This window comes from Anopheles aquasalis, chromosome 3 (genome assembly GCF_943734665.1).
Source record: "Anopheles aquasalis chromosome 3, idAnoAquaMG_Q_19, whole genome shotgun sequence".
NCBI classification, from domain to species: Eukaryota; Metazoa; Arthropoda; class Insecta; order Diptera; family Culicidae; genus Anopheles; species Anopheles aquasalis.
Genome location: NC_064878.1, coordinates 3,237,767 through 3,258,413, shown reverse-complemented (window position 1 = coordinate 3,258,413; position 20,647 = coordinate 3,237,767). Strand labels below are relative to the sequence as shown.

General features: G+C 52.0%; 8 protein-coding genes across 9 annotated transcripts; 3 read left to right on the top strand and 5 right to left on the bottom strand.

Annotated features, from left to right (window-relative positions):
- Window positions 1–152: 152 nt before the first annotated feature.
- LOC126574800 (uncharacterized) lies at window positions 153–926 on the bottom strand. Its single transcript, XM_050235182.1, has 4 exons — window positions 786–926; window positions 651–710; window positions 411–569; window positions 153–332 (listed from the first exon to the last, which is right to left on the bottom strand). Exons 1-4 carry the CDS (start codon window positions 787–789, stop codon window positions 229–231), a joined length of 327 nt encoding a protein of 108 aa, XP_050091139.1. The 5' UTR covers window positions 790–926; the 3' UTR covers window positions 153–228.
- A 107-nt stretch (window positions 927–1,033) lies between these two features.
- Window positions 1,034–5,626, bottom strand: LOC126574796 (cyclic nucleotide-gated cation channel beta-3). 2 transcript variants are annotated; one of them, XR_007608234.1, is made up of 7 exons: window positions 4,412–5,626; window positions 4,154–4,338; window positions 3,698–4,083; window positions 3,488–3,637; window positions 3,347–3,431; window positions 1,407–3,274; window positions 1,034–1,162 (listed from the first exon to the last, which is right to left on the bottom strand). XR_007608234.1 is itself a non-coding variant. In XM_050235178.1 (6 exons), exons 1-6 carry the CDS (start codon window positions 5,344–5,346, stop codon window positions 1,965–1,967), a joined length of 3,051 nt encoding a protein of 1,016 aa, XP_050091135.1. In that variant the 5' UTR covers window positions 5,347–5,626; the 3' UTR covers window positions 1,274–1,964. The 2 variants fall into 2 exon arrangements, 1 of the variants encoding a protein (XP_050091135.1); XM_050235178.1 differs by lacking the exon at window positions 1,034–1,162 and having other exon boundaries at window positions 1,274–3,274.
- A 515-nt stretch (window positions 5,627–6,141) lies between these two features.
- LOC126574797 (inactive peptidyl-prolyl cis-trans isomerase shutdown-like) lies at window positions 6,142–7,722 on the bottom strand. The gene is made up of 2 exons (XM_050235179.1): window positions 7,612–7,722; window positions 6,142–7,545 (listed from the first exon to the last, which is right to left on the bottom strand). Exons 1-2 carry the CDS (start codon window positions 7,650–7,652, stop codon window positions 6,282–6,284), a joined length of 1,305 nt encoding a protein of 434 aa, XP_050091136.1. The 5' UTR covers window positions 7,653–7,722; the 3' UTR covers window positions 6,142–6,281.
- Window positions 7,723–7,924: 202 nt separating this feature from the next.
- On the top strand, window positions 7,925–9,110 carry LOC126574798 (ribose-5-phosphate isomerase). Its single transcript, XM_050235180.1, has 2 exons — window positions 7,925–8,519; window positions 8,595–9,110. The coding sequence occupies exons 1-2, from the start codon at window positions 8,061–8,063 to the stop codon at window positions 8,982–8,984; spliced, it is 849 nt and encodes a 282-aa protein (XP_050091137.1). The 5' UTR covers window positions 7,925–8,060; the 3' UTR covers window positions 8,985–9,110.
- Window positions 9,111–9,144: 34 nt separating this feature from the next.
- Window positions 9,145–10,178, bottom strand: LOC126574799 (protein TEX261). The gene is made up of 3 exons (XM_050235181.1): window positions 9,918–10,178; window positions 9,395–9,808; window positions 9,145–9,328 (listed from the first exon to the last, which is right to left on the bottom strand). Exons 1-3 carry the CDS (start codon window positions 9,985–9,987, stop codon window positions 9,210–9,212), a joined length of 603 nt encoding a protein of 200 aa, XP_050091138.1. The 5' UTR covers window positions 9,988–10,178; the 3' UTR covers window positions 9,145–9,209.
- A 191-nt stretch (window positions 10,179–10,369) lies between these two features.
- On the top strand, window positions 10,370–12,700 carry LOC126578373 (uncharacterized). The gene is made up of 2 exons (XM_050240859.1): window positions 10,370–10,395; window positions 10,455–12,700. The coding sequence occupies exons 1-2, from the start codon at window positions 10,370–10,372 to the stop codon at window positions 12,691–12,693; spliced, it is 2,265 nt and encodes a 754-aa protein (XP_050096816.1). The 3' UTR covers window positions 12,694–12,700.
- A 6-nt stretch (window positions 12,701–12,706) lies between these two features.
- Window positions 12,707–13,659, bottom strand: LOC126578375 (UPF0598 protein CG30010). Its single transcript, XM_050240860.1, has 3 exons — window positions 13,408–13,659; window positions 13,136–13,343; window positions 12,707–13,063 (listed from the first exon to the last, which is right to left on the bottom strand). The coding sequence occupies exons 1-3, from the start codon at window positions 13,534–13,536 to the stop codon at window positions 12,759–12,761; spliced, it is 642 nt and encodes a 213-aa protein (XP_050096817.1). The 5' UTR covers window positions 13,537–13,659; the 3' UTR covers window positions 12,707–12,758.
- On the top strand, window positions 13,633–20,622 carry LOC126578371 (protein rotatin homolog). The gene is made up of 8 exons (XM_050240857.1): window positions 13,633–13,748; window positions 13,816–14,006; window positions 14,084–15,468; window positions 15,533–15,628; window positions 15,698–15,884; window positions 15,976–18,925; window positions 19,007–20,114; window positions 20,181–20,622. The coding sequence occupies exons 1-8, from the start codon at window positions 13,709–13,711 to the stop codon at window positions 20,548–20,550; spliced, it is 6,327 nt and encodes a 2,108-aa protein (XP_050096814.1). The 5' UTR covers window positions 13,633–13,708; the 3' UTR covers window positions 20,551–20,622.
- The last annotated feature ends 25 nt before the right edge of the window (window positions 20,623–20,647 follow it).

Here is a 20,647-nt window from a genome sequence, read left to right as displayed (position 1 = left end):
CTGGTTGTCTTAAGACGAATATCAGCTGAACAATACCATACCTGGATGAAACACAGCCAGAAGTATGTTGGTTCGGAGACAAAGGCAGTATTTTAACAGACTTTATGTACACCAATCTCAAGCCCTGACAGTTAAACAAAAACGGAGATTCATTTACATAAAAAATCGATTATAAAACCATCGTTTATTTGAAAGGATTATTACAAAGTCATCCGAAATCATCAGCATCTACGCACGAACGCACTTCGGGCGCTTGGTGGAGGGATCGACGCCACATTTCTCGAACGAACTACACTTGGTGCTACCGCAGTACGAGCCCGAACCGGAAGAATCTGTGCGTCGCGATTGCAAATATCATTAAATAATTATTCTGTGATAGGCATACGGCGCGAGGTCCTTGGGTTACTTACACTTATCGCCCCCCTGGACCAGTTTGTTACGATCGACGCACGATTTCAGATTGCAGCCATTAGAGCAGCACTTACCGCCAGTCGAAGAGCAATCGCGATCGGTAAGGCACTTGGGGGAACAAGACGGCACCTTCGAAGCTGCTGGGCAATCACCAGTGGCTATGGTGTGAAGTAAAACGACATAACAGTTGACATGTTAACAGTGCGGCTAAACTACTTCGGTGCTGACTTCAAACTTACAAGAGCACTCCACTACAACTAGCACGACAGCAAGGCACAAGGCAAGCGCAGCGATCTTAGCTGTTGGAAGGCAATAAAACGATTCGGTTAATTTTCTAAATTATTTTGTTCTCTACAATTGCGCTCTGATCGTACTCATTTTGTATGCGCTGTTATGGAATGGAATCGACGATGATCTTCGCTCGCTAAAGGACCACTTTAAACTGAACCGTGCGCGATGGGAGCCAATCGAGATAAGCTATGATTCCAGCCTCTCTCCACAGTGGGTATGAGTCGCAGCCTTAGGCGGACAAAGTGACTGGTTTCTTGCCCGTTTTAAAATGAAATAAGAAACATATCCCACCAACCACCAATTGGCCCCTTCCTCCTTATTGTGTGCCTGCCTGCAAACGCCTGTCGTCCTGATGATTTATGGCCTCACGTTTGTGTCTTCTCAACGGCACTGCCAGTGGAACTGGTTTTCAGTTTGCTCCAGCAAACGACGACGCTGTTTACGCTCAATGTTTGTCTCGCTAATTGATCGTAAACAACATACCCGGGGATGGGACGGGTAAGGTGAGAATCCACAATTAAGAGATTAGAAGCCATGAAATGAGACACAGAACACGTTTGCAATAGTTAAACATCAATACAAAGCTAACACATTTCTTTATTCTATTGTTGGTCCAACTAATATAAAATACTTTTTCCGATCAAGATAACTTGATCAATCGACAATTATCCATCTTACTTATCCTGGCACAAGTGAAGGCTTACCGGGGCCACCGTCTGGTGCGCGTGCTCGATCACGTTTACGCCATATTCGCACGGCAATATGATCTCATCCACTAGTACCAACGATCAACAATCAAGCTACGAATACCCCTGCCATTACGCGATCCGCACGCGACACACGACCGATCGCTCGCCACCGATGGAGCAGGGGAGTTGAAGTGGACTGCCTCAACCTTAACATTGATTTTACGATCCCCAAACCATCATCGATCAGCCGCACCATGCAGTTAATGATAGGCCTGCGGGTGGGACGATATTGAAGCCCCTTTATGCTACCTTGAATGCGCTGGAAGGTTTGTTGTGCTCATTTACATTCATCTCTCGTGGTGCGTTGTAGCTCAGAGAGGGATTAAAGGCTGTTGGGTCGTTTCAGCAGCGATTCGGAATACTACACGAAGCGTGATACTCCATGGCTGTAGATGCGGTAAGTGGGTAAACGATCATTTGTTAACAAGTAACGGCAGAAGATTGATGACGGAGAGATATCAAACACACTGGATATTACTAGGTTGGTTGGAATAGCATTCACAATAGAGACGATTAGACGGGGGACTTTTGTTGCTGTTGCTGCTGTTGCTGCTGCTGGTCGTACTCGTCCTTCGACAGCTCATGCAACAGTTTATACTTCTCCGTATCGGTCAGATTGATGTAGCTGTTGTTCTCCATCAGCTCCTTCTTGATGCTGTACACCAGATCGCACGGTAGCTCGACGTTCTTCTCATTCTCAATCTGCACCTCGGTCGTGTGTCTCAGCTCAACGCTTCGCATCGAAGCCGTATCATCCGGATCCGGTATTTCCTTGGGTCCGGCATCTTCCTCGACCTTCGGCTCGCTGTGCTCTTCTCGCGGAGGATCGATCGATTTGAAGCCCTGCATCAACAGCTGCACTGCGGCGGATTCACGCGGTAACGCTTGGATGACGGTTTTTAGCAGTTTCGGTGAAGTCGGGTCTTGTGGGTTGCGGATAACCACGTCGGCATCGCTGCACTTTGTGTCGATGCTTTGCTGCGATTCGGCCTTCTCCCTAGCCGCGTTCTTACGCATCAAGCTCTTGGCACGTTTCTTCAGGATTGCCTGTGCGTTTGGATAGTAAACGATCGCTTCATTTAGATCCGATTTCGATAGCACGAACAGATTCGAGAAACCCTTTGACCGTACATCGGCCGTGCGCCGATTTCCTTCCGCTCCGTTGATCGCCAGCAGACTGATCTCGCCAAACACCGAACCTTCGTAAAGGGTGGCCAGTACGACATCGTTACGGGCACCGCCCATTACCTGTACCTGGCCCGTCTTCACGATGTACATCTCCTTGCCAACCTCACCCTTACGGCACACGAAATCCCCCGGCAGAAAGGTGACGGAACGCAGCTTTAGCACCAGCTCGCGCAGCAACGCTTCCTCGCAGTCGGCAAACAGTTGCACCTTGGAGAGCGTTTGAATGTGTACCGAGATGGCGATGTCGGTTTTCAGATTCGCCGGCAGCGCATCCATGATGTGCGTCTCATCGAGACACTTTTGCTGCTCCCAGGTAAAGGTGAACCACATTTTAACACGACGCTGCAGATCGGTCGGTAGATTGAGGCGCCTCATGTACTCGAGCGTTTCGTCGACCAACTGCTTGTACTCCGATTTCGAGCGTGTCGCCGTCGCTATGATGTCCCGGATCTGGCCAATCAGCAGTGCAAACACGAACACTCCCATCAGCCAGGCGGCGGTCATGAACATCAGTTCGCCTTCCTTCTCCGGTTTTGGGTTTTTACCGATGGAGGTCGCCGTTTTGGTGGCAAAAGCAAAGCACCGTACGTACGCGTGGCCCTTGTTGTTGAACACCCATCGATTGGAACCGAGTCCTGTGGGGCGGGTAGAGTATTAGCTTATGTTTCGTAGGATAAAAGGCACCCTTTGGGGAATGCAATACTCACCCTGGTATGCGCTGTAGGCATAGTACGCGCAGGCTGTCAGGTGAATCATGTACAGCATGTAGGTCAACGTTTTTACCACACGGATCTGGAAGGACAAAATTCATGAATGCTGGAGCTCCCACGTGGCTTTAGTGTACTCACAATGTGGGGCGATGAGATGACCCGATCGATCAGCTTGAAGAACTCCCAGAAGCTCTGTATCTTGAGTAGTCTCGGGGCACGGAATACTACATGCTCGGTACCGAAGCGTAGATAGAGCAGATCCAGAGGAACCAAGGCCAGCAGATCCATCTGTTGTACGACACCAAATTAGTCAGGAAATCAGGGCAACGGTAAAGTCGAATCGCGTACCTTAAACTGCAACTTCCTCATGTAGTTCTTGCGCGTCAGGTTCTTGTCCTTTACCCAGAACCCTTCGTAAAGGTACATGAGCCGATGCTTGACGAACAGAATGTCCAACAGGTAGATCACATCCGCACAAATATCCATCGCAATCCAGTACTTGGTGTTTTCGGGCGTTTGATAGGGAAAGGATGATCGTAGCGGTATGACCCAGGCATTATAGAGGAAGGACAGGGACACTATGAAGAGCCATGCGATGTAGAATTTCCCCTGGGGATCCAGAACGTTGTCGGCACGTCCGGCGCAGCAAAAGATCGGACAGAATAGATAGTGGCTGCAGCCCGGTGTTTCGGTGGCGGACTGCAGGGTCAGCGCCGAGTTCTGGATGGTACGTTCTTCAAATTTTAGAGGATTAGTGTCTCCGGTTCGATTGGCAGCCTGGAAATAAGGGTGCAAAATACTTACGGTGCACACTGTGCTTCTGCATGGAAGGCGCGGTCGAAGGTGCGCTGGCACTGCTGGACGGCGTGGGAGGAATTTCAAGCTTATTGCGCATCCGTCGGGTACGCTCCGAGAACCGGCTGGCTAGGTGCCGTAACCGGACGGTCACGAAATCATTTCCATTCGCTGGCATAATTTCCGATGGACTCCTAATCGCAAAAAGGAAAGATGTTAGCTGAATGTTCCGGGCGCGGCCCGGACGAAACTGATTCTAATACTTACACTGAGTTCCTTCGGTCTTCAATCTCCTCAATCGCTGAAGCGTTCTCAGCATCGGGTAGATTCGCATGGGATGGCTTGCAGGGGCTATCCCGAGGCACAAGCGAATTTCCGTTAGCTACGGTGGCCGGTGGTTCGTCGTCACACAGCGAGGTGCCGGCCGATTCCGTTATGCACAGCTGCAAACTCTCCACGGGCGTATCGACGGAACTGGATCGCGATTCGAGCCGATCCGGCCCGGTGTTTCCCATCGTGGTGTACTGCTGACAGTGTTCCAGCTTCACCAGCGCGTTGTTCTCGTCGTTGATAATCCGTTTGACCAGCTCGTGCGTGCTTCGCAGGTTCGAGACCGCATTCTCCTCGGCTTCCTGGCATCCGATTTTACCATTCCGGAAGTACAGCTTCGACTTGTAACCGGTGCCCTTGGGGCTGTACGATTTAATGCGTCGCTTCTGCGTGATGTTGACCTTGTAGGTCGGTGAGCGCAGTACGCGCTTGTTGCCATCTGGTGCCACGGTTCGGTTGAGACACTTTTTCGCCGGACTGCACTTGCTTCGGATGAGCTGTATCGTCCGCTCGGCCGCCTTCCGTTGCCGTTCACGCAGTGTGAGCTGTTCGTCCTGTTCTCGCTCCCGTCGGAGAATATCCTCGGTGACACTGATAAAGTCCTCCAGCTCGCGAATGTCCTTCGAGATCTCTTCCAGGCTTTTGTGGAGTTTCGCCTCATCACGGCTCCCCGTCCGCGCTAGTGCTCCACTCGATCCGCCCATCCAGGCCGGTTGGCCACTGGTCCGATAACCTGGGCCCATGCGCTGATGATATCCTCTCTGCCATGGCGGTGAAAACGAGGCTGCCGGAGGTCTCGATGGCCACCCGTAGTCACCATCGAGCGACAGCACCGTCTCCGATCTGGAACGGTTCGTGTACGACGTAGCCATCACGTGTTCCGTGGCTACTACTGCAAGGCAAGGCAGTCAGCTATCCACGACGGTCGTCACCAGACTAACGCCTGGCGGTGGTGGAAGCACTAATGGTGCGTCTCCATCATTCGGACATGGACTCGCTATCACGATTGAATACTAATTATTCGCGGTGCTGCTACACGCAAAGGCCAAACACACATACACTGCTACTTCGGAGAGTTTACTGCTGCCGTGGTGCACTGGAAGGGCAAATACGACGATGATGAGCCGATGACCACGACTAGCTGGAATGTCCAGTGAAAATCGATATTACACCGCGTTCAACGTCGCAATTTTTAACTATTCGGTATCCTTGAACAGTGGCAACCTTCTCGGTACAAAGGTAAATGGCACAACGGCGAACCTCTGCACTTTCTGCGCATGTGCACGGTGCATATCCTTATCGGAGCGAGGAGGCGTAGTGTAGGTGGGAGCCACGTGGCACAGTTTTGTTTACTAATAACGGTTACTCGAGAAAAAGGACTCCACGGTGTAGGCACATACACAGGTATACATCATACCGGTGTTTGAGCGGTGAGTCATATGATATGCTTCATTATGCTCCCGCTTATTAAATTGCCAGGATCATTTACTTTACGACAAACTGGGAGCAACTTGGAGCTGATAATGAGAATGCCTTCTGCAATGAAACCTAGGTGATCATTATGATTCGGTTGCCAAGTGTAGTAACTATGCTGCAAGTGTTCAATCGCAGTAGCGATAGTAGAGAAAGTAATTAAAATTGGAATCAAAAAGGTAAGTAATAAAGAATTGCAGTTAATCCATACAGGAACATGTTCTTTAATTCATTAAAATAATTCTGTTTTCGGTTCTTAAGCTACTAGCGGAAGTGAAAATATCATGGGGGGAAGAAAACAGTGGAAAATTGCAACCGAGCGCCATGCAGACGGTTACTTTTGGAACTTGTAATGTTTTTTGTTCGCCTCGACTTGCACCGACAGCTTCACCTTCATCTCGTCGGCCACCTCCCGGAGCACGCTGACCTCCGCATCGGTCAGTCCATCGGGCAGTGGAAGTGTCGTGCTTTGATCATCTTCGAGAAACTGTTTCATAGATTCTTTCACCATCTCCGCGAAAGCTTGCTGCTCCGCGGTGACCATCTTCTTCTGTGTGTCCTTCATGCCGAACGCTCGACGATAGATTTTTCGCTCTTCCGTTGTGTACTTCTCGGCGCTCTCGAGCACAGCTTTCAGTTCCCGCTGGATGGTTTCATCCCGTGGTTCGAGCTGTTGGGCCCGTACCAACGCCTGACGTGCACGGCCGAATTCACCCAACCGATGCAGTGCCTTTCCTTCCTGGTAGAGGATCTTCGCATAGCGATTTATATCGCACAGTCGCCGAAGCTCGTTGATCATCCGGCAAGCATCCTTTGGTTGATCCTTCCGGTTGTAGCAAACGGCCAAGCTGGTGTACAGGGAAATCAGGGTTTCCTGCTGCTCGTTCATTTCCGCTGCATCCTTCAAATCGCACAACTGTAGCGTATCGACCGCTTCCAGGTACTTGTGGATGGCGTTCTGCAGCATGTTGCGCTGGAAGCAGTTCTTGGCATACGCCCGTATCTCAACCACTCGTTTCTTCACCAGCGCGTACGTGCGGCGTTCGTTTTCATCCAGCGTTTCCAGGGCACTCGCATCGCCAACGTCGACGCATTTGTGCACCCGCACCACAAACAAAGCATCTGCCTTCGGTGGAATGCGTGGCATGCAGCCTACCTCTCCAAACAGTAGCTGGTAACCTATGACGAACTGTGCCTCCTCGCTGACGCACATCGTGAGCACCGCCTTTTCCAGCCCCTCCAAAATCGAATCCTGGCCCACGGTGAAAGAATACGGTGCGTTGCGGAGTGTCGTTGAGTCGAAGGTGGTAGGTTCCTTCTCGAAGAAGGCGTTGTAGTCCAGGGTGATGCGCACATTGCCCTGGATCGGTTCACCTACGCCCCGCTTCGTGATGCGCTTAAAGATGTGTTCCGACACGGGTTCCATCTGTTGCCGGAGCTCATCGAAGCTCTGGGTCCACGGGGACAGCATCTGTTTGTGGGAATCCTCATCCTCGTCCCCGCTGCCGAAGTCGTCCTCGTGGAAAAACTCATTTCCCACATGCTCGCTCTTGAAATCGGCATCCAGCGAGAAGCCAACTCCGCCGTTGAGCAGCTCCCTACAAAGATCCGAAAGTGAGCCCGTTCGTTTTACCGTTCTTCCGCAAATGTTGCCTTGTGCTTACCGTAGATCAATTGGGGTTTTCAGCGGTTTTCCGTGCTCCATGATGTGAGTTTTCCTCCTATTTTCGAGATAAATTCCGCGACACGCAGTTCCAATTTCGCTTAGCTTTCGATTTCTGTGAATTCCATGAGGCGCGAATTCCCAAGCTGTCACAACAACCGGCGACCGGCGTACAGTGCCGGGCGTACTTATCGCACCAGCCAACCGATCGGAGCACCCTAAACGTGGGTCAGTGATTTAAATATTGCTCCATTTCCACATTTAGAATTCTTTTCTTTTGGATTTCAATTAATCAAAAAAAAATCTTTTATCAGATCGCAAAAATCTGCTGCGTGATCGTGCGTTGCCCTCTCCCGTAAGGACCTTAGCAACGCGTGGTTCAGCGGTCACGTCAGGCGGACGCCATTCCGGTTTGATCGATAATATTTTACCGTAAAACGGCTCGGTTGAATGTTAGGGAAGCCTCTGCGACGATTGCTGGCCGCTTTGTTCGTTCACAGTAGCACCGGCAGACCGGCACCTGGACTCTCCGTTGCTAAGGACTACCGCCGATTCCTCACTACCTCAACGTCCTGCAACGACGGCAGACGGATGGCGCTGGAGGCTGCGAAACGGAGTGCCGCTTACAAGGCCGTCGATGAGTACGTTAAGGATGATTTCGTCGTTGGTATCGGATCGGGGTCGACCGTAGTTTACGCGGTGTTACGCATCGCCGAGCGAGTGAAGGCCGAGGGACTGCAGTTGGTATGCATTCCGACGAGCTTCCAGGCCCGGCAGCTTATCATCGAGAATGGGCTGGTACTGGGCGACCTGGAAAGCAACCCGCAGCTCGATTGTGCCATCGACGGTGCCGATGAGGTGGACGCACAGATGGTCCTGATCAAGGGTGGCGGAGGTTGTCTGCTGCAGGTAGGTTTGGTGTGCTAGGAGACGAGAGGCGCCCCGTTCTAATCCCAGATGGCCATGCCTTTTGTTGTTCCGCAGGAAAAGATCGTAGCTTCCTGTGCGGATCGGTTCGTGGTCATTGCGGACTATACAAAGGATTCCACCCGTTTGGGCCAGCAGTACCACAAGGGCATCCCGATCGAGGTGGTCCCGATGGCCTACGTACCGATACGGGACCGCATAGGCGCCAGTTTCGGTGGTAGTCTCAAACTGCGGATGGCCATCGCTAAGGCGGGTCCGGTCGTGACGGATAATGGCAACTTTATTCTGGATTGGCACTTTGAGGACGACAAGGATCACGATTGGGATGCGGTCAACCGTGAGATAATGATGATTCCGGGCGTCGTCGAGACGGGCCTGTTTGTTGGAATGGCCAACAAGGCCTACTTTGGGCAGGCTGATGGTTCGGTGACGGAGCGCGGCTCGTAATCCTGGACGGCCGGCCTTACATTTGCTATTTTTTCCACTTTTTTTTTATTCATTTCTACCAGTGTCCTCCAATTCTTTTCGTAACCGGGAGGTTATACAATCGTAATAAATAGCATTAAAACGGGAGCGGAACTATCGTACAAACGGCGGTTGGTGGCGGGTAGGGAAAGGGGTTAGGAAGAAAAGCGAGAACGCGCGCAGTTGAAGCGCTTAACAAAAAACAGTCTAGAAGGATTTCTTATTACGCTCCGGTAGAAGCGTTTCCTTCGCGTACGTAAACAGCGATAGCAATCCTGCCTTTTTCCTGCTCGAGAAGTAATTCGTCACCACGTCATCAGTGCCACCTGGAAATGGGAAAGTGAACGGTTCAGGGCCCTCGAGGACAATCGGACAATGAAGACGGGCATTACCTAATAGATGGGTTCGCTCATTGCTCGTTGGTAGCACGTTATCGTTCGCGGACAGTGATACGAACAGGGCGAATGGTACGAGCCACAGGCAGAGCGTAAAATACGCCATCACCTCCGTGAAAGCGTGGTACACCACTTGGAAGTACACGAACGCCAGGTAGTGGTTCACTAGGAGCAATATCACAGCACCGAGGAATGCGGGCGACAGGAACCGCACGTACGGGAAATCGGTCAGTATGAAGGCATGCAGCAGCTGGCTGCCGAGCCCGCACAGGACCATTGACCAGGGGAAACTTTCGGTGAAGATAAACACCACGTACAGTGTGGCCGTCCCGAGGACCAGGTAGCTGATTACCTTCTTCGCGAGCACCGTATACTCTTCCACCAGCTCCGCCAGATAGTAAAGCCCAGCAGCTGCAAACGAAACAGGGCGGGATCAGGAGACGGGCCCGGAGAGGGATCAGGTTAGTTATGATTTGATTTTATGGCCAGCATCCAAGTAACCTTGAAACTATTTACGTACCGATCGAGACGGTTATGAAGCAAATCTGCACCAGCAGTGATACGTAGCTCAGCAGGCCGAGGAAGGACATGATGGTTTCGTGTGGTTCTCTCGTCTGCAACTGGGATCTCTCGAGGACACCCGGTTTGCGGGGTGTTGTAGTGATGGCGCAGTACCTCCCGTCCTTACAGATTCATCGCTTCCTGTGGCTGCAGGCGTGGTAAGTAATGAAAAATTAGAATAATCCTTTCGCTCTTCTCGGGCTTATGCGGTGCTCCACGACTCCACGTTTGACAGAAACGTGCCACCAAAACATTCACCTTCGGGAACGGCATTTACGTGAGTAAACAAGCCATGCTTCCCCTCTCGCTCTCGCAGCCAGCGCCGTACACGCGAGAGCGGGGCAACGATATTAGCAACGAAACCCACTGCTTGGCAACACTGCGGGTTGCTGTGTTTTGAATCGGCGGGAGATGGAGGCCTTTGTAAATCTGAATTGGTAAGGTCCTTAACGAAGAATAAAGGAATATTAACCACGATTTCTACCGGTAACCGTAGGTCCAAAAACAACCCGCTACCGGAACGGGTTTTGTACGAACAGTACCTGGTCGATTTGTGTGACTTTCCGGATGATATCTTCAACCTGCACATCGATGAGATTGATCCCGAACACGAGGTAAAGAGTAGGACGATCGAGGATGCTAGCCGGCCGGTGCCGGAACTGCCAACCGATCCTCGCACCGGTGAAACGGTGGGACAGCTTACGATCTACACGACCAAGCCACGGCGGATGTTCAACCGCTTTCCCTCCGGATCGGTGCTGAACCGCACCGAACATCAGCTCTGCCTGGCAACGTTGAATAAGCTAAACATGCGGCTCCCCATGACCGACGCAAAGGACGAGCAGAACTTACGGACTTACCACGAGCTCATGCAGAAGCTGGCTCCAGAGCGCGTCATGTTTGAACAGTTTGTGCGCAATCACTTCATGACCAATTTGCTGTGGCGTGTGAAGACGATATCGGCACCGTTGAACACGCTGCTGGTCGACATGTGGCGGTGGAAGGCTAACCGATGGCTGCAGCAGCTCGGCACCAAGAGTTACCCCAACACCAGCTATCAACTGATGACGGCCGTGGCCGCAGTCAGCTACCAAGAGCACGAGAAGGGCGTCAATTTTGTACCATTTGATTCGGAACAGAGTGTGATCGAGACTGGTGACGTTCGGCGGCTGTTTCCGGAGAACGTGCTTAACTGCAGCACGCTATTAAGATCACATCGTGTACTGGATACGTTCCGTGAAGAATGGTGTGCACTGCGGGATGCTAACCGACAATCCAATTCAAGTGCGGCCGTTGAAGCGCTGCTGGAACACCAACCGGAAATCTCGATCGTGCTATCGGCCAGCTCGGTAGCGCTGCTGTTGAATGAGAAACGAAACAGCGAGGAAGAGTGGACGATACCGTTTCGTCTTACGATGGTAGCGGGTCGTAAGGTGCTAATCGTAGACAGTAAGCTTCCACCGGTGAAGCTGTCGACACCGGCTCGTAACGCCAAGGGCCACCGTCTGCTGGTAAAGAGCTTTACGACCTTTGTACAGACGGGCCAGCCCGGTACATCGGTCGTTAGTGAGGGCGAGCAAAAGGACACTCCAACCAATGCATCCACCAATCAACCATCCGAACAGCAGTACAAAGCTGTTCGGTTCGATGAGTATATGCAAAAGGTCGACGAATCGACGAGACGTGCGCTTGACAAACGGCAACATGAAAACCGCTTCTATCAGCTTTGGAAGCTAACGGACGAACAATCGGACGAGGAGCAGGGTGTGCTGATTGACTTTCGGCAAGATTTCTACCAGACGCTTCGCAAAACCCGCCTCTTTATGAACCTCTCGGTGAAGCTCGAACATCAGCCGGAGTTTGGTGCGGAACAGATGACCAAGGCGGAACTGCTACACGAATGGGCCCGCCAGTTGCTGCGCCCAAACTCAAAGACCTTGCGGATACGCCTCGATCCCGTAACGCATCGGAAAATTTCGAGCCACTATCTCGAGCTGCGTGATATCGAGGAGGAACTGTTGCGTCTGTACGCGGTTAGACCCCGGCATCTCATCACCAGCATGTGGGGAACCTTGCGGCGAATGCAAGTATTCCCCGTTGGCTCGTATCTGCTGCATCGCGATGAACGCACGGTACAGGGATGGTCCGTGTACAGCGAAGTAGGCCGCGAGCGTGAGCAACAGTTAAATCCAAATGCGGTCGTATACGATCTGAGGACACGGTTGCACGCGATCGAGTACGATCTACCACCGTTGGAACAGTACGACTGGATACCGATCGACAAGTGCTTCATAACGCAACTGCATCGCGAAAGTGCGGTCATGCCGTGCAGCTTCCCTCACTGGACGCCCGTCCGGCAGTTGAATACGCGCGAGAAACTCAAAGCCAAAAAGAAGCCTACTACTGACGATCAGCAGAATGCGATGCAACAGCAAGCAAAGAAGGGTAAAATGCAAACGAAAAACGTTAAGCGAAAGGAAAAGAGGAAACTGCTCCAGCAAGAAAAGGCGAAAAAGGAAAAGTTACTGCACACGCTTAGCCAGTACGCCCCGTACGAAGGTCCATCCAGATCGACCACCGGTGCTCGCGGTGTCGCTAAGAAAACTGGTACCGTGGCAGCCCCTAGCACGAGTTTAGGTGCGCCAACTTCACTGAAGGATGCCGCAATGGCACAACAGCCCGTAGACTACAACAGCTACCAGTTGTACGCCGGGATGTCAAGCAACAATGAATAAACGTTGGTTTGTGGAAAACAAAAAAGGTATCTAATCACGTCGATATATCACAATCAGTTTTAACATTAATCATTCACTTCTGCTTGCTCGCGGCGCCCGATATACGTATCATGCCACCAGCTTTGATCCAGCTCGTAGTCCGTTCCGTTCCACAGGAAGTGTGTTGGTGGATGATCTTCGCCGTTGCGGAACGTGAACCCGTTGCTCAGCTCGATCGCAAGCTTCGAACGAACCAATCCGATCGAACCGTAGCGCTCCGGGGCTGGGTGGTACACCCGACCACTGGCCGGAAACATGCAGATACGATCCGGTTGCCACTCGACACTCAGCTTATCGCTGGCATGTGCGTACGCTAGCCGTTCGGTGCCGTCTGAAACGGAACAAGAGTGGTTGTGAGAAGGTTGCCCGTTTGCCAACCTGACCTTTGGAGCCTGTTGCTTACCCCCATCACGCACGATGTGTGTGAACACGATCGGTAGATCATCGCAGCGGACGTAGTTCCGCTCACGGCCACACACGGACAGGAAAGGAAACTCGTCCCGGTACCGGTCGGTATCGTTTATCTTGAGGCGCTTGAAGAAAAACTCCAGAAATTGCTTCTCCTTGAAGCAGGAGGTGAAATTCTTTATCCGTGCATCATCTAGAAAGAGCTACGAGCGACGAAGGATGGCTAATTTACGCAGTTCCCCGTACGTGAACAACTTTCCTACTCACCATACCCTCGTGATCGATGTAGTAGAAGTACTCGCGTAGTTTCGGGGCCGGTGCCTGGCCCTGCACGTAGCTAACGGCCCGGTGGCCGCACAACGATCCGGCCTGGTTCCACAATCTCCGCAGCAACATCCTCGCAAAAACAAACAAACCGGAAAATCAGCTGTCAAACTGTGGACGCGGCTTGTTTTGGTGCTCAAAATAACCGCCAAAAAACGGAATTTGTGTGGCCGGGTGATTTGTTAAACGTTTTTATCTAGTTGTTCGTTAATTGTTTTATGATTCTCGCATCGATCCTCACACCATGGCCATTGTAATCAATCACGTGGCGTTGGAAAAACTGCGTAAGTGGCGTGCTGCCTTGGGTGCCGAGCGCTTGGGTTGATCTTCCGCTTCTCTTCCCCACAACAGTTCACGAGATTCAGGAAATCCGTGTGCGCGCTTTGCACGATATCGAGAACAAGCTGAAACGGGCTCTGTGGGAGAATGTGGAGCTGTGCTTCAACGGAGCGGCGCTGTTCAAGAACCTTATCCGCTGGTTTGGCCAGAATCCGATCTGCGAGGAGGTCACGGTGCTGGAGTTGATGTCGTTGCTGTTGACGGTAAAGTTGGCTTTTTCTGGTGCGAATCCGAGTGGCCCTTTCACGACCATTTCGATCTTTTCCACATCCCTCATTAGAGCAAATATGGAGCGGAGATTGTGCAGTACTTTAGTGCAGATCGGATCTTGAAGGAACTGAACAAAATCCGTTGCCTCATCGAGGACAGCGTGGAGCACGATGAGCTGTTGCAGCAGCTTATGAAGCAAGTGCGCGACATGAAGACAACGGATCAGACGAAAACAGTGGGCAGCGTCAAGAGTGTCGATCTGACCGAGGTGACCAACAGTTTGGGTAGCTTAAAGCTCGAACGCAGCGTTGATCGAGTTTCGGACAACACCGGGATCGTGCGCTCGGAAAAGGATTCAACTTTCTATGTGGCTTGCTGGGAAGTGCCAGCACCGAACGTGGCCAGTGTATTGCAGTGCTTCAACGATTCATTGCGCCCCGACGTGGACGAACTGAACCTACAGCATGCCCTTAGTTTCCTCGCTCCCTACATCCAGGACTATCCCCCGGAATTCTTTCTGCAGCCACCGTACATCTTCCTGTCGCTGTTGCGGTTGGTGTACGCGCGCAAGGTACCGGTCCGGAAGACGCTAGCGATGCTGTTAAAGTTACTCATTTCGCTTGAAAAACGTATCGGTGAGAAGAAGCTCAGCGTAATGCACATCCCTAGCGAGGATGATGATCGCGACCAGCATGTGACCGTTCGACGGAAAGTGCAGATTTCGGTGAGCGGTTGTGTGTACGAGTTGTTTCAGCTTTGCCTCGAATTGTCTAAGGAGCTGTCGACCGATCTGGACATGGGTTCTTCGAACATGGTCTTCCTGGTCGTGTTCCAACTGACGGCTTTGGTTGGACAGGATGAATCCTTCCCAGCGCACCGATACGTCGAGCTACGGCGTGAGATGGGCTACCTGATCAAGCACTATCGGCAGGAGTGGGAATCGAACATGTCCTCTGTGACGGCCAGGATTCGCTATCTGATCAGTCTTCAGAATCTGCTGAATTTCGTGTACGCCGAAAAGGACCAACACGGAGAAGAGGATCCACCAGTAACCACCCTCGAACATGGAGAAAGACACCCGGCGAACCAGTACAACCCGGCTGATTATGCGATAACACTCAATTCCACCGGCCACCGTCAAGTGCTGGATGAGCTGGATGGTGTGTGGATGAATGAGCTACATCTGGCACAGCTCGATTACTCGCTCCAGTTTGCCTGCGAAGACATGTACACCCGTCTATGGGTCCCTGCCTTTGTAGAAAGGAGTCCAATCGTCTGCACACTCGCTTCGGTACGGGAAGAGCTCGAACCTGCCGTACAGTTGCTCCGCAATGGTATTACCGCCTTTGAAGGAGACGAAGCGGAGCTGCTGGGACTAGCTCAGGAAGCGATTGGTACGCTGCATCTGCACCGATCGATGGAGCTTGTGCGAATGATCATGAAAACGGTTGGCAAGTGAGTATGGAGGGCGCTCTTGGTACCCTTCCAGTGTAATAAAGGGTTGGTTTTCTTCTTTCAGTTGCGCACGATCGATGTCCGAGGATGAACCGGTGCGAGAGATGATGGAATCCATAACACTTCGTCTGCTCGCACATGGTGATGAAGAGATACGATGGTACGCATACCGACAAACGATATGGGAAACGCAAATCTAATTCTGATGATAACTTTTCATTCTTCTTAGTGAGGCTTACGAGCTGTGTACGGGAATGATGAAGGATTTCATCGGACAACTGGACGAAGGTGCGATCCTTACACGGCGTAGTCTTTTTTCGAAGACGGCGCCGAAGCTACGTTCGCTTGGTATTCCCCTTTCATTGGAGATCCTTACCGAGATCACCTGCTTCGGGTTTCCTAGTGCCAACGCTCGAGTAAGCTTCATTTACGGCATAAAACCCAGTTCTTGTTTCATGAGTAATGGATGTCATACACATCTCTTCTACTTTCCCCCTTTTCTCGTAGATCCATCGATGTGCCGAAACAATGCTGCTGTTTCTGTGTAATTCACGTGCTTTTCTGCACGATAAATGGACGGATGTGCAAGAAATTTTGCTACCGATGGCACCACTACTGCAGCTCGCTACGATCGGAGCGCACGAGACGACACTGCGCAAAGCCGTGATGGGGCTGTTTCATCCGGACTGTGAACTACCACTGCTCGACGTGCTGCAGGGTAATCTCCGAATGCTGTACCACGAGGACGGTAGCGTACGGGAGGAAGCGTTAACGCGGGTATTGTTTCTGCTCAGTTCAACCGGAAGGGCCGGCCGTTTCATGCCACGAATTGAGGACATTACCGACACCATACCGAATGGGTTGTGTTTGTTGAAGCTACGGTACGATCCGGCTAAACATTTGTCCACTGACGTGTACGAGGTGAGCGCTGTTCGGCCACTGCTCGATACACTAGAGCAGGAGGACGGTGATCCTGGTCTGCGCCGCAGTGCTCTGGTACAGCTGAACGTGATGGCTGAGGATCCGCTGTTGTGTGAGCTGATTCATAACGCATCCGGCTGGCCGTTAGTTCTGAAGGCACTCTATAATGCACTGCAGCAGGACCACCTGCTCGACTATCCGGATGCGGCCATTCCGGCCGTGGGCATACTGACAAAGCTTTGCTTCACCGTCACCAGCTTTCGACGCTTTCTCGGTACGAACGAGACGGCGTACGAGCTGATCGTACGATCACTGCTAGCTTTTCACCACATGCCAGTCTTCCGGGTGGAGTGCTGTGCGCTGCTCTACCTCATGCTGTTTGCCGATTGTTCGCTGGGAGGAGGACGTACCATCTCACTGCCCCGCCTGTGCGAAACCAGCTCCTTCCGTATTCCGTTCGTGTGCGAGTATCACTGGCGCAACAGCCCCTTCCGGCGGATAAGCCCTCTAGAGGAACTCGTTCTTGGAGGAAACGCGAAGCAACAAGAGCCACGATCAAGTGCACCGGAAAGTGAGAGCATCTTGCACTTACGACACAACATTCTGTCTCTATCAACCGTCGAACCGGCTCAGCGAGAATCGATCCTACGATTGATACGCTTCACCTTTGCCGATCTGTGGTTCGATGGTTCGATCGCTAAGCTGCTGCAGCATGCGTCATCCGATCGACGATCGTCGACGAAAGGCCCACAAGAGCAAGACGATAACCTTGCCCCGATCGTCTATCGCTGTGAAAACTCAACCACGAACGGCAGCAGCGCGCAGGCCCTTCGCTTCGCTAGCTCCCTCCGTCTTACCAAGCAGGACCTGCAGGTGTTGAAGATCAGCAACTTTGCTACTCGATTCCGCTGGAGTCTGCGTAATTTGGCGGGAGCCAAATCACACTCGGAGGTGTTTGGTGCTCTAGCAGCGTTCGAAAGTAATCTAATGCTCCCATTACCGGCTGACCGTTGCCCAACGGAACTGTTGATCAAAGCGTTGAAACGATTCCTGCTTACGCCACCCTGTACCCGAACCGATCAACAGTTGCTGGTCGAGGTGATCAGTATGGTGGGCGATTTGATACAGCTGCGCAATCAGCAGATCCTCGATTGGGTGCTGGAGCTGCTAGCCAACGATGGAAACGTGTTTTTCCACGTCCTTCGCTCGGAGAGCTCCATCGACGAGCTGTTTGGTAACGTGACGGATCTGCTGCGCCTCGTTCTACTTATGGTCGAGTGGCCAGGTGAGGAGAAAAAGACGGCGAAGGATGATGCTTCCGGTTTCAACTGGATCGTTGTGCTGTTTGGTATCGTAACCCAACAGCTCGACACGGGGCTGCATAAGTGTGAGCTATCGCGACTCATTCCACTGATGAAACTGTTGCGCGTGCTGGTTGAACGGTCCGATCCGGAAAGTTTCTCGGCGTCAGAGTTGATCGTAAAGCTGCTCCTATACATCAGGCACATACGCTCGACCAGCTACACCGGATCGACTATCGTGCGGCTGTGCCTGATCGCGATAGCGAATCTGCTCGAACATCAGCGTCCAACTACGGAGGCAGTGAGGATCGAGTGGAAAGCATCGCAGCTCAAGACGCTCTCCACGCAGTGTGGTCACAGCAGTGCACTGGTACGGTCCTGTGCCTGGAATGTGCTAGCGAAGATTAGCAGCACACTCGAAGGAGCTAGCGCGATCGTGAAAGAGTGTGCGTACCTACCGGGGGGATTACACGCGAGCTGTCTAAGCACGTTGCTTGATGCTCATGAGGCAGCGCTGGTAAAAGAATCAGCAGCTGGACTACTGGTTTGCCTGTTTTCGCACCGCGTTGGCAAAGATGGGCCACTGTATCTGGCCGTGCAACCGGTGGATCTGCGAGCTAAAACCGAGCTCGAACCACAGGATCCACTACAAACGGTGCTGAAGTTACTGGCGAAGCAACGGTTCTTCGAGGATTCCGTGCGCTCGTTGGATCACTTTACTGCGCGCGACATGATGGACACGTTCGGTGAGTGTGATGCCATTACGCTCATCACGCCCGAGGTGGTCAAGGGTTACGCCATGATCTATCGATCACTGGTTGAACTGAACGCTGCCGGCTTTGTGTCGATATTGCGGGAAAAAGGCTGCCTGCAGGGATTAATCGATTGCGTGTCGAAGGTTCCACTGAAACCGACGCGAGCTGCATTACTGATGGTGGCCGAAGTTTGTGCCCTGCTGGTGCAATCTATGGAGGATGCGCATGAACGACTCGCCATTGAAGAGCTGCTAAAATTGAATCAGGCGTTCGTTGGCGGCATAACCTATCTGCTGGATCCTGCTGTGTATGATGCGTTGGATGAAGGGACGGAAATCGTGATGCAGCGTACGACGGGTAGCATCATGCGCATTCTGTGCACGCTGGCCGGTTCGCAGCTCATCAACTGTGTGCTCGCTCAGCTGGATGTGAAACCCATCGTACGGTTGATCGAGACTGGCATCAGAAGCAAACAATCGGGTAAGTTAAATTGTGCAGCATGTCCGTCTTTGCCCTTGATGATGATGTGTTTCTAATGCTGTTTTCTCTTCCTCTGCACAGCCTACCAGTTGACGTGCCTCAAATTTGTTCTACAAATGGTGCTCTCGTCCGAAACGGGTGCATCATCGGCATCCGAATTTCCTTCCTTCTTGGCGCACCTGGAATCCATCGACATGCTGCAGCAGAGCACCGTCCTAGGGTGCACATCCGCGTGGAACAAAGACAAGCTACCGATCGACGAAGACTCCGAGGAAGATGATATGGAGAACTTGAATCCCAATCGACGTTCAACGTCAACGAAAGATGTCGTCAAGGGGTCCGTGGCTGACACCAATACCGGTGTAATAGCCGCCAACAGTGGCACGGGTCTCATATTTGTCGCTCTGCTCCAACAGTTCCATCGGGTAAACTCCCGCGACTTGCCGGGTATGAACGTTACTCTGGCGAGTACGGTGGAGAAGCGAACACTTTTTTCGACCATTCAAACATTGCTACGCCTTTCGGGACACTGTCGGCGTGTTGCTTGGGATCATCGGCTGCTAATGTCCGTAATTGAGCGCTTTAATGCGATCCACGAGGGATTGCTTGGGCGGTTGAGCTATCCCGAGTTTGTTCGGCGTAATAGTGAAGCTAAGAAGCTTCCCGTGGTGGAGGAACTGTCTGGGTTGATAAGTTTACTATCAGCCTGGTTCAGCAGTGCGTCCGATGTGCTGTTACTGCAACGCGATCAGATCGACCCATTGTGTCGCATCGTGTTGCAGTACTGGCCCTGGCTCAGTCACAACCACGAGCTGGAGATCGATTTTATGCGAGCCCTAGCCTTTCTCACCGAGAGCTCGATCGTCGTCTGCAAGTCACTGGTGGCTACATTCAGTGGGTATCCGCACAGTATACTAAAGCTGCTGATCGCGACGGTAACCAGTGAAACGGGGCGCGTAAAGGGACCGAAGGGTGATCTCCGGTTGCTCGGGGTCGTCCTACGCGTTCTTGGTAACTGCTGCAGCTGCCAGGAGGGCCGTAGCACGATCGGAAAACTGAACGTTATCGACAACATCAGCAAGCTGCATCCGAGCGTGACGAAGCTCCAGAAACCGTGGGTTGAGGTAACCCGTCTATGGCTCGAATTCTGGGAGATCTACACGCGCTACAGTGACGTGAACGAAGTGCGGTAAGGCATTATTTGTTATCGCTGTAATTGCACCTTTCCTAATCACGGACTTTGTCTTTGACACAGGCATCTAACGGTTCTAGGAGCCCTGTTCCGTAAAGGGAACGCCGAGCTGCGTCTTCTCTCCCTCGCCATCCTACGCAATCTGTCGTTCGTGGCGGCAAACCGCGTTGCGCTACTATCCTCGTCCGATTGCATGTTCATGCTGCAATCCTCCCTCCAGCAAACGAATCAGGATAAACAGTTGATCGCAGCGGTTACGATATGGAAATTGATCGCCAACAATCACAAAGGACGGGCGGCGGTCAAGAGCAGTCCGCTGGTGCGCATGACCGTAGCGCTCTCGAAGCATTACGCTTTGCAGGCTGCAAACAGCGCGGTGGACAAGGAGCTGTGGGATGTGCTTTCTACGGTACGACATATTTTAGAGGCTTAGTATTTTATGGATGATTTTAAATGCAGGGTAAGCACGTGGACTACTGTATAGTATAAAAATATGAATAGAAATATAGTGTAACAGAAAAACACGGTCC

Excerpts from the sequence above, each read along its gene's own strand:
- LOC126574800 (XM_050235182.1), bottom strand. Across the intron at positions 570-650 it reads AGTTGTAGTGGAGTGCTCTT|CCACTGGTGATTGCCCAGCA; the intron begins GTAAGTTTGAAG and ends TTCACACCATAG. Across the intron at positions 333-410 it reads GGTCCAGGGGGGCGATAAGT|ATTCTTCCGGTTCGGGCTCG; the intron begins GTAAGTAACCCA and ends CGCGACGCACAG.
- LOC126574796 (XM_050235178.1), bottom strand. The coding sequence starts at position 5,346 with ATGGCTACGTCGTACACGAACCGTTCCAGATCGGAGACGGTGCTGTCG. Across the intron at positions 3,432-3,487 it reads TCATCTCATCGCCCCACATT|ATCCGTGTGGTAAAAACGTT; the intron begins GTGAGTACACTA and ends TTGTCCTTCCAG. Across the intron at positions 3,275-3,346 it reads TGCCTACAGCGCATACCAGG|GACTCGGTTCCAATCGATGG; the intron begins GTGAGTATTGCA and ends CCCGCCCCACAG.
- LOC126574797 (XM_050235179.1), bottom strand. The coding sequence starts at position 7,652 with ATGGAGCACGGAAAACCGCTGAAAACCCCAATTGATCTACG. Across the intron at positions 7,546-7,611 it reads AAAACCCCAATTGATCTACG|GGAGCTGCTCAACGGCGGAG; the intron begins GTAAGCACAAGG and ends GGATCTTTGTAG.
- LOC126574798 (XM_050235180.1), top strand. The coding sequence starts at position 8,061 with ATGTTAGGGAAGCCTCTGCGACGATTGCTGGCCGCTTTGTTCGTTCAC. Across the intron at positions 8,520-8,594 it reads GCGGAGGTTGTCTGCTGCAG|GAAAAGATCGTAGCTTCCTG; the intron begins GTAGGTTTGGTG and ends GTTGTTCCGCAG.
- LOC126574799 (XM_050235181.1), bottom strand. The coding sequence starts at position 9,987 with ATGTCCTTCCTCGGCCTGCTGAGCTACGTATCACTGCTGGTGCAGATT. Across the intron at positions 9,809-9,917 it reads CTTCATAACCGTCTCGATCG|CTGCTGGGCTTTACTATCTG; the intron begins GTACGTAAATAG and ends TTTCGTTTGCAG. Across the intron at positions 9,329-9,394 it reads TGAGCGAACCCATCTATTAG|GTGGCACTGATGACGTGGTG; the intron begins GTAATGCCCGTC and ends TCCCATTTCCAG.
- LOC126578373 (XM_050240859.1), top strand. The coding sequence starts at position 10,370 with ATGGAGGCCTTTGTAAATCTGAATTG. Across the intron at positions 10,396-10,454 it reads GCCTTTGTAAATCTGAATTG|GTCCAAAAACAACCCGCTAC; the intron begins GTAAGGTCCTTA and ends CGGTAACCGTAG.
- LOC126578375 (XM_050240860.1), bottom strand. The coding sequence starts at position 13,536 with ATGTTGCTGCGGAGATTGTGGAACCAGGCCGGATCGTTGTGCGGCCAC. Across the intron at positions 13,344-13,407 it reads ACATCGATCACGAGGGTATG|CTCTTTCTAGATGATGCACG; the intron begins GTGAGTAGGAAA and ends CGTCGCTCGTAG. Across the intron at positions 13,064-13,135 it reads ACACATCGTGCGTGATGGGG|ACGGCACCGAACGGCTAGCG; the intron begins GTAAGCAACAGG and ends GTTCCGTTTCAG.
- LOC126578371 (XM_050240857.1), top strand. The coding sequence starts at position 13,709 with ATGGCCATTGTAATCAATCACGTGGCGTTGGAAAAACTGC. Across the intron at positions 13,749-13,815 it reads CGTGGCGTTGGAAAAACTGC|TTCACGAGATTCAGGAAATC; the intron begins GTAAGTGGCGTG and ends TCCCCACAACAG. Across the intron at positions 14,007-14,083 it reads TGATGTCGTTGCTGTTGACG|AGCAAATATGGAGCGGAGAT; the intron begins GTAAAGTTGGCT and ends ATCCCTCATTAG.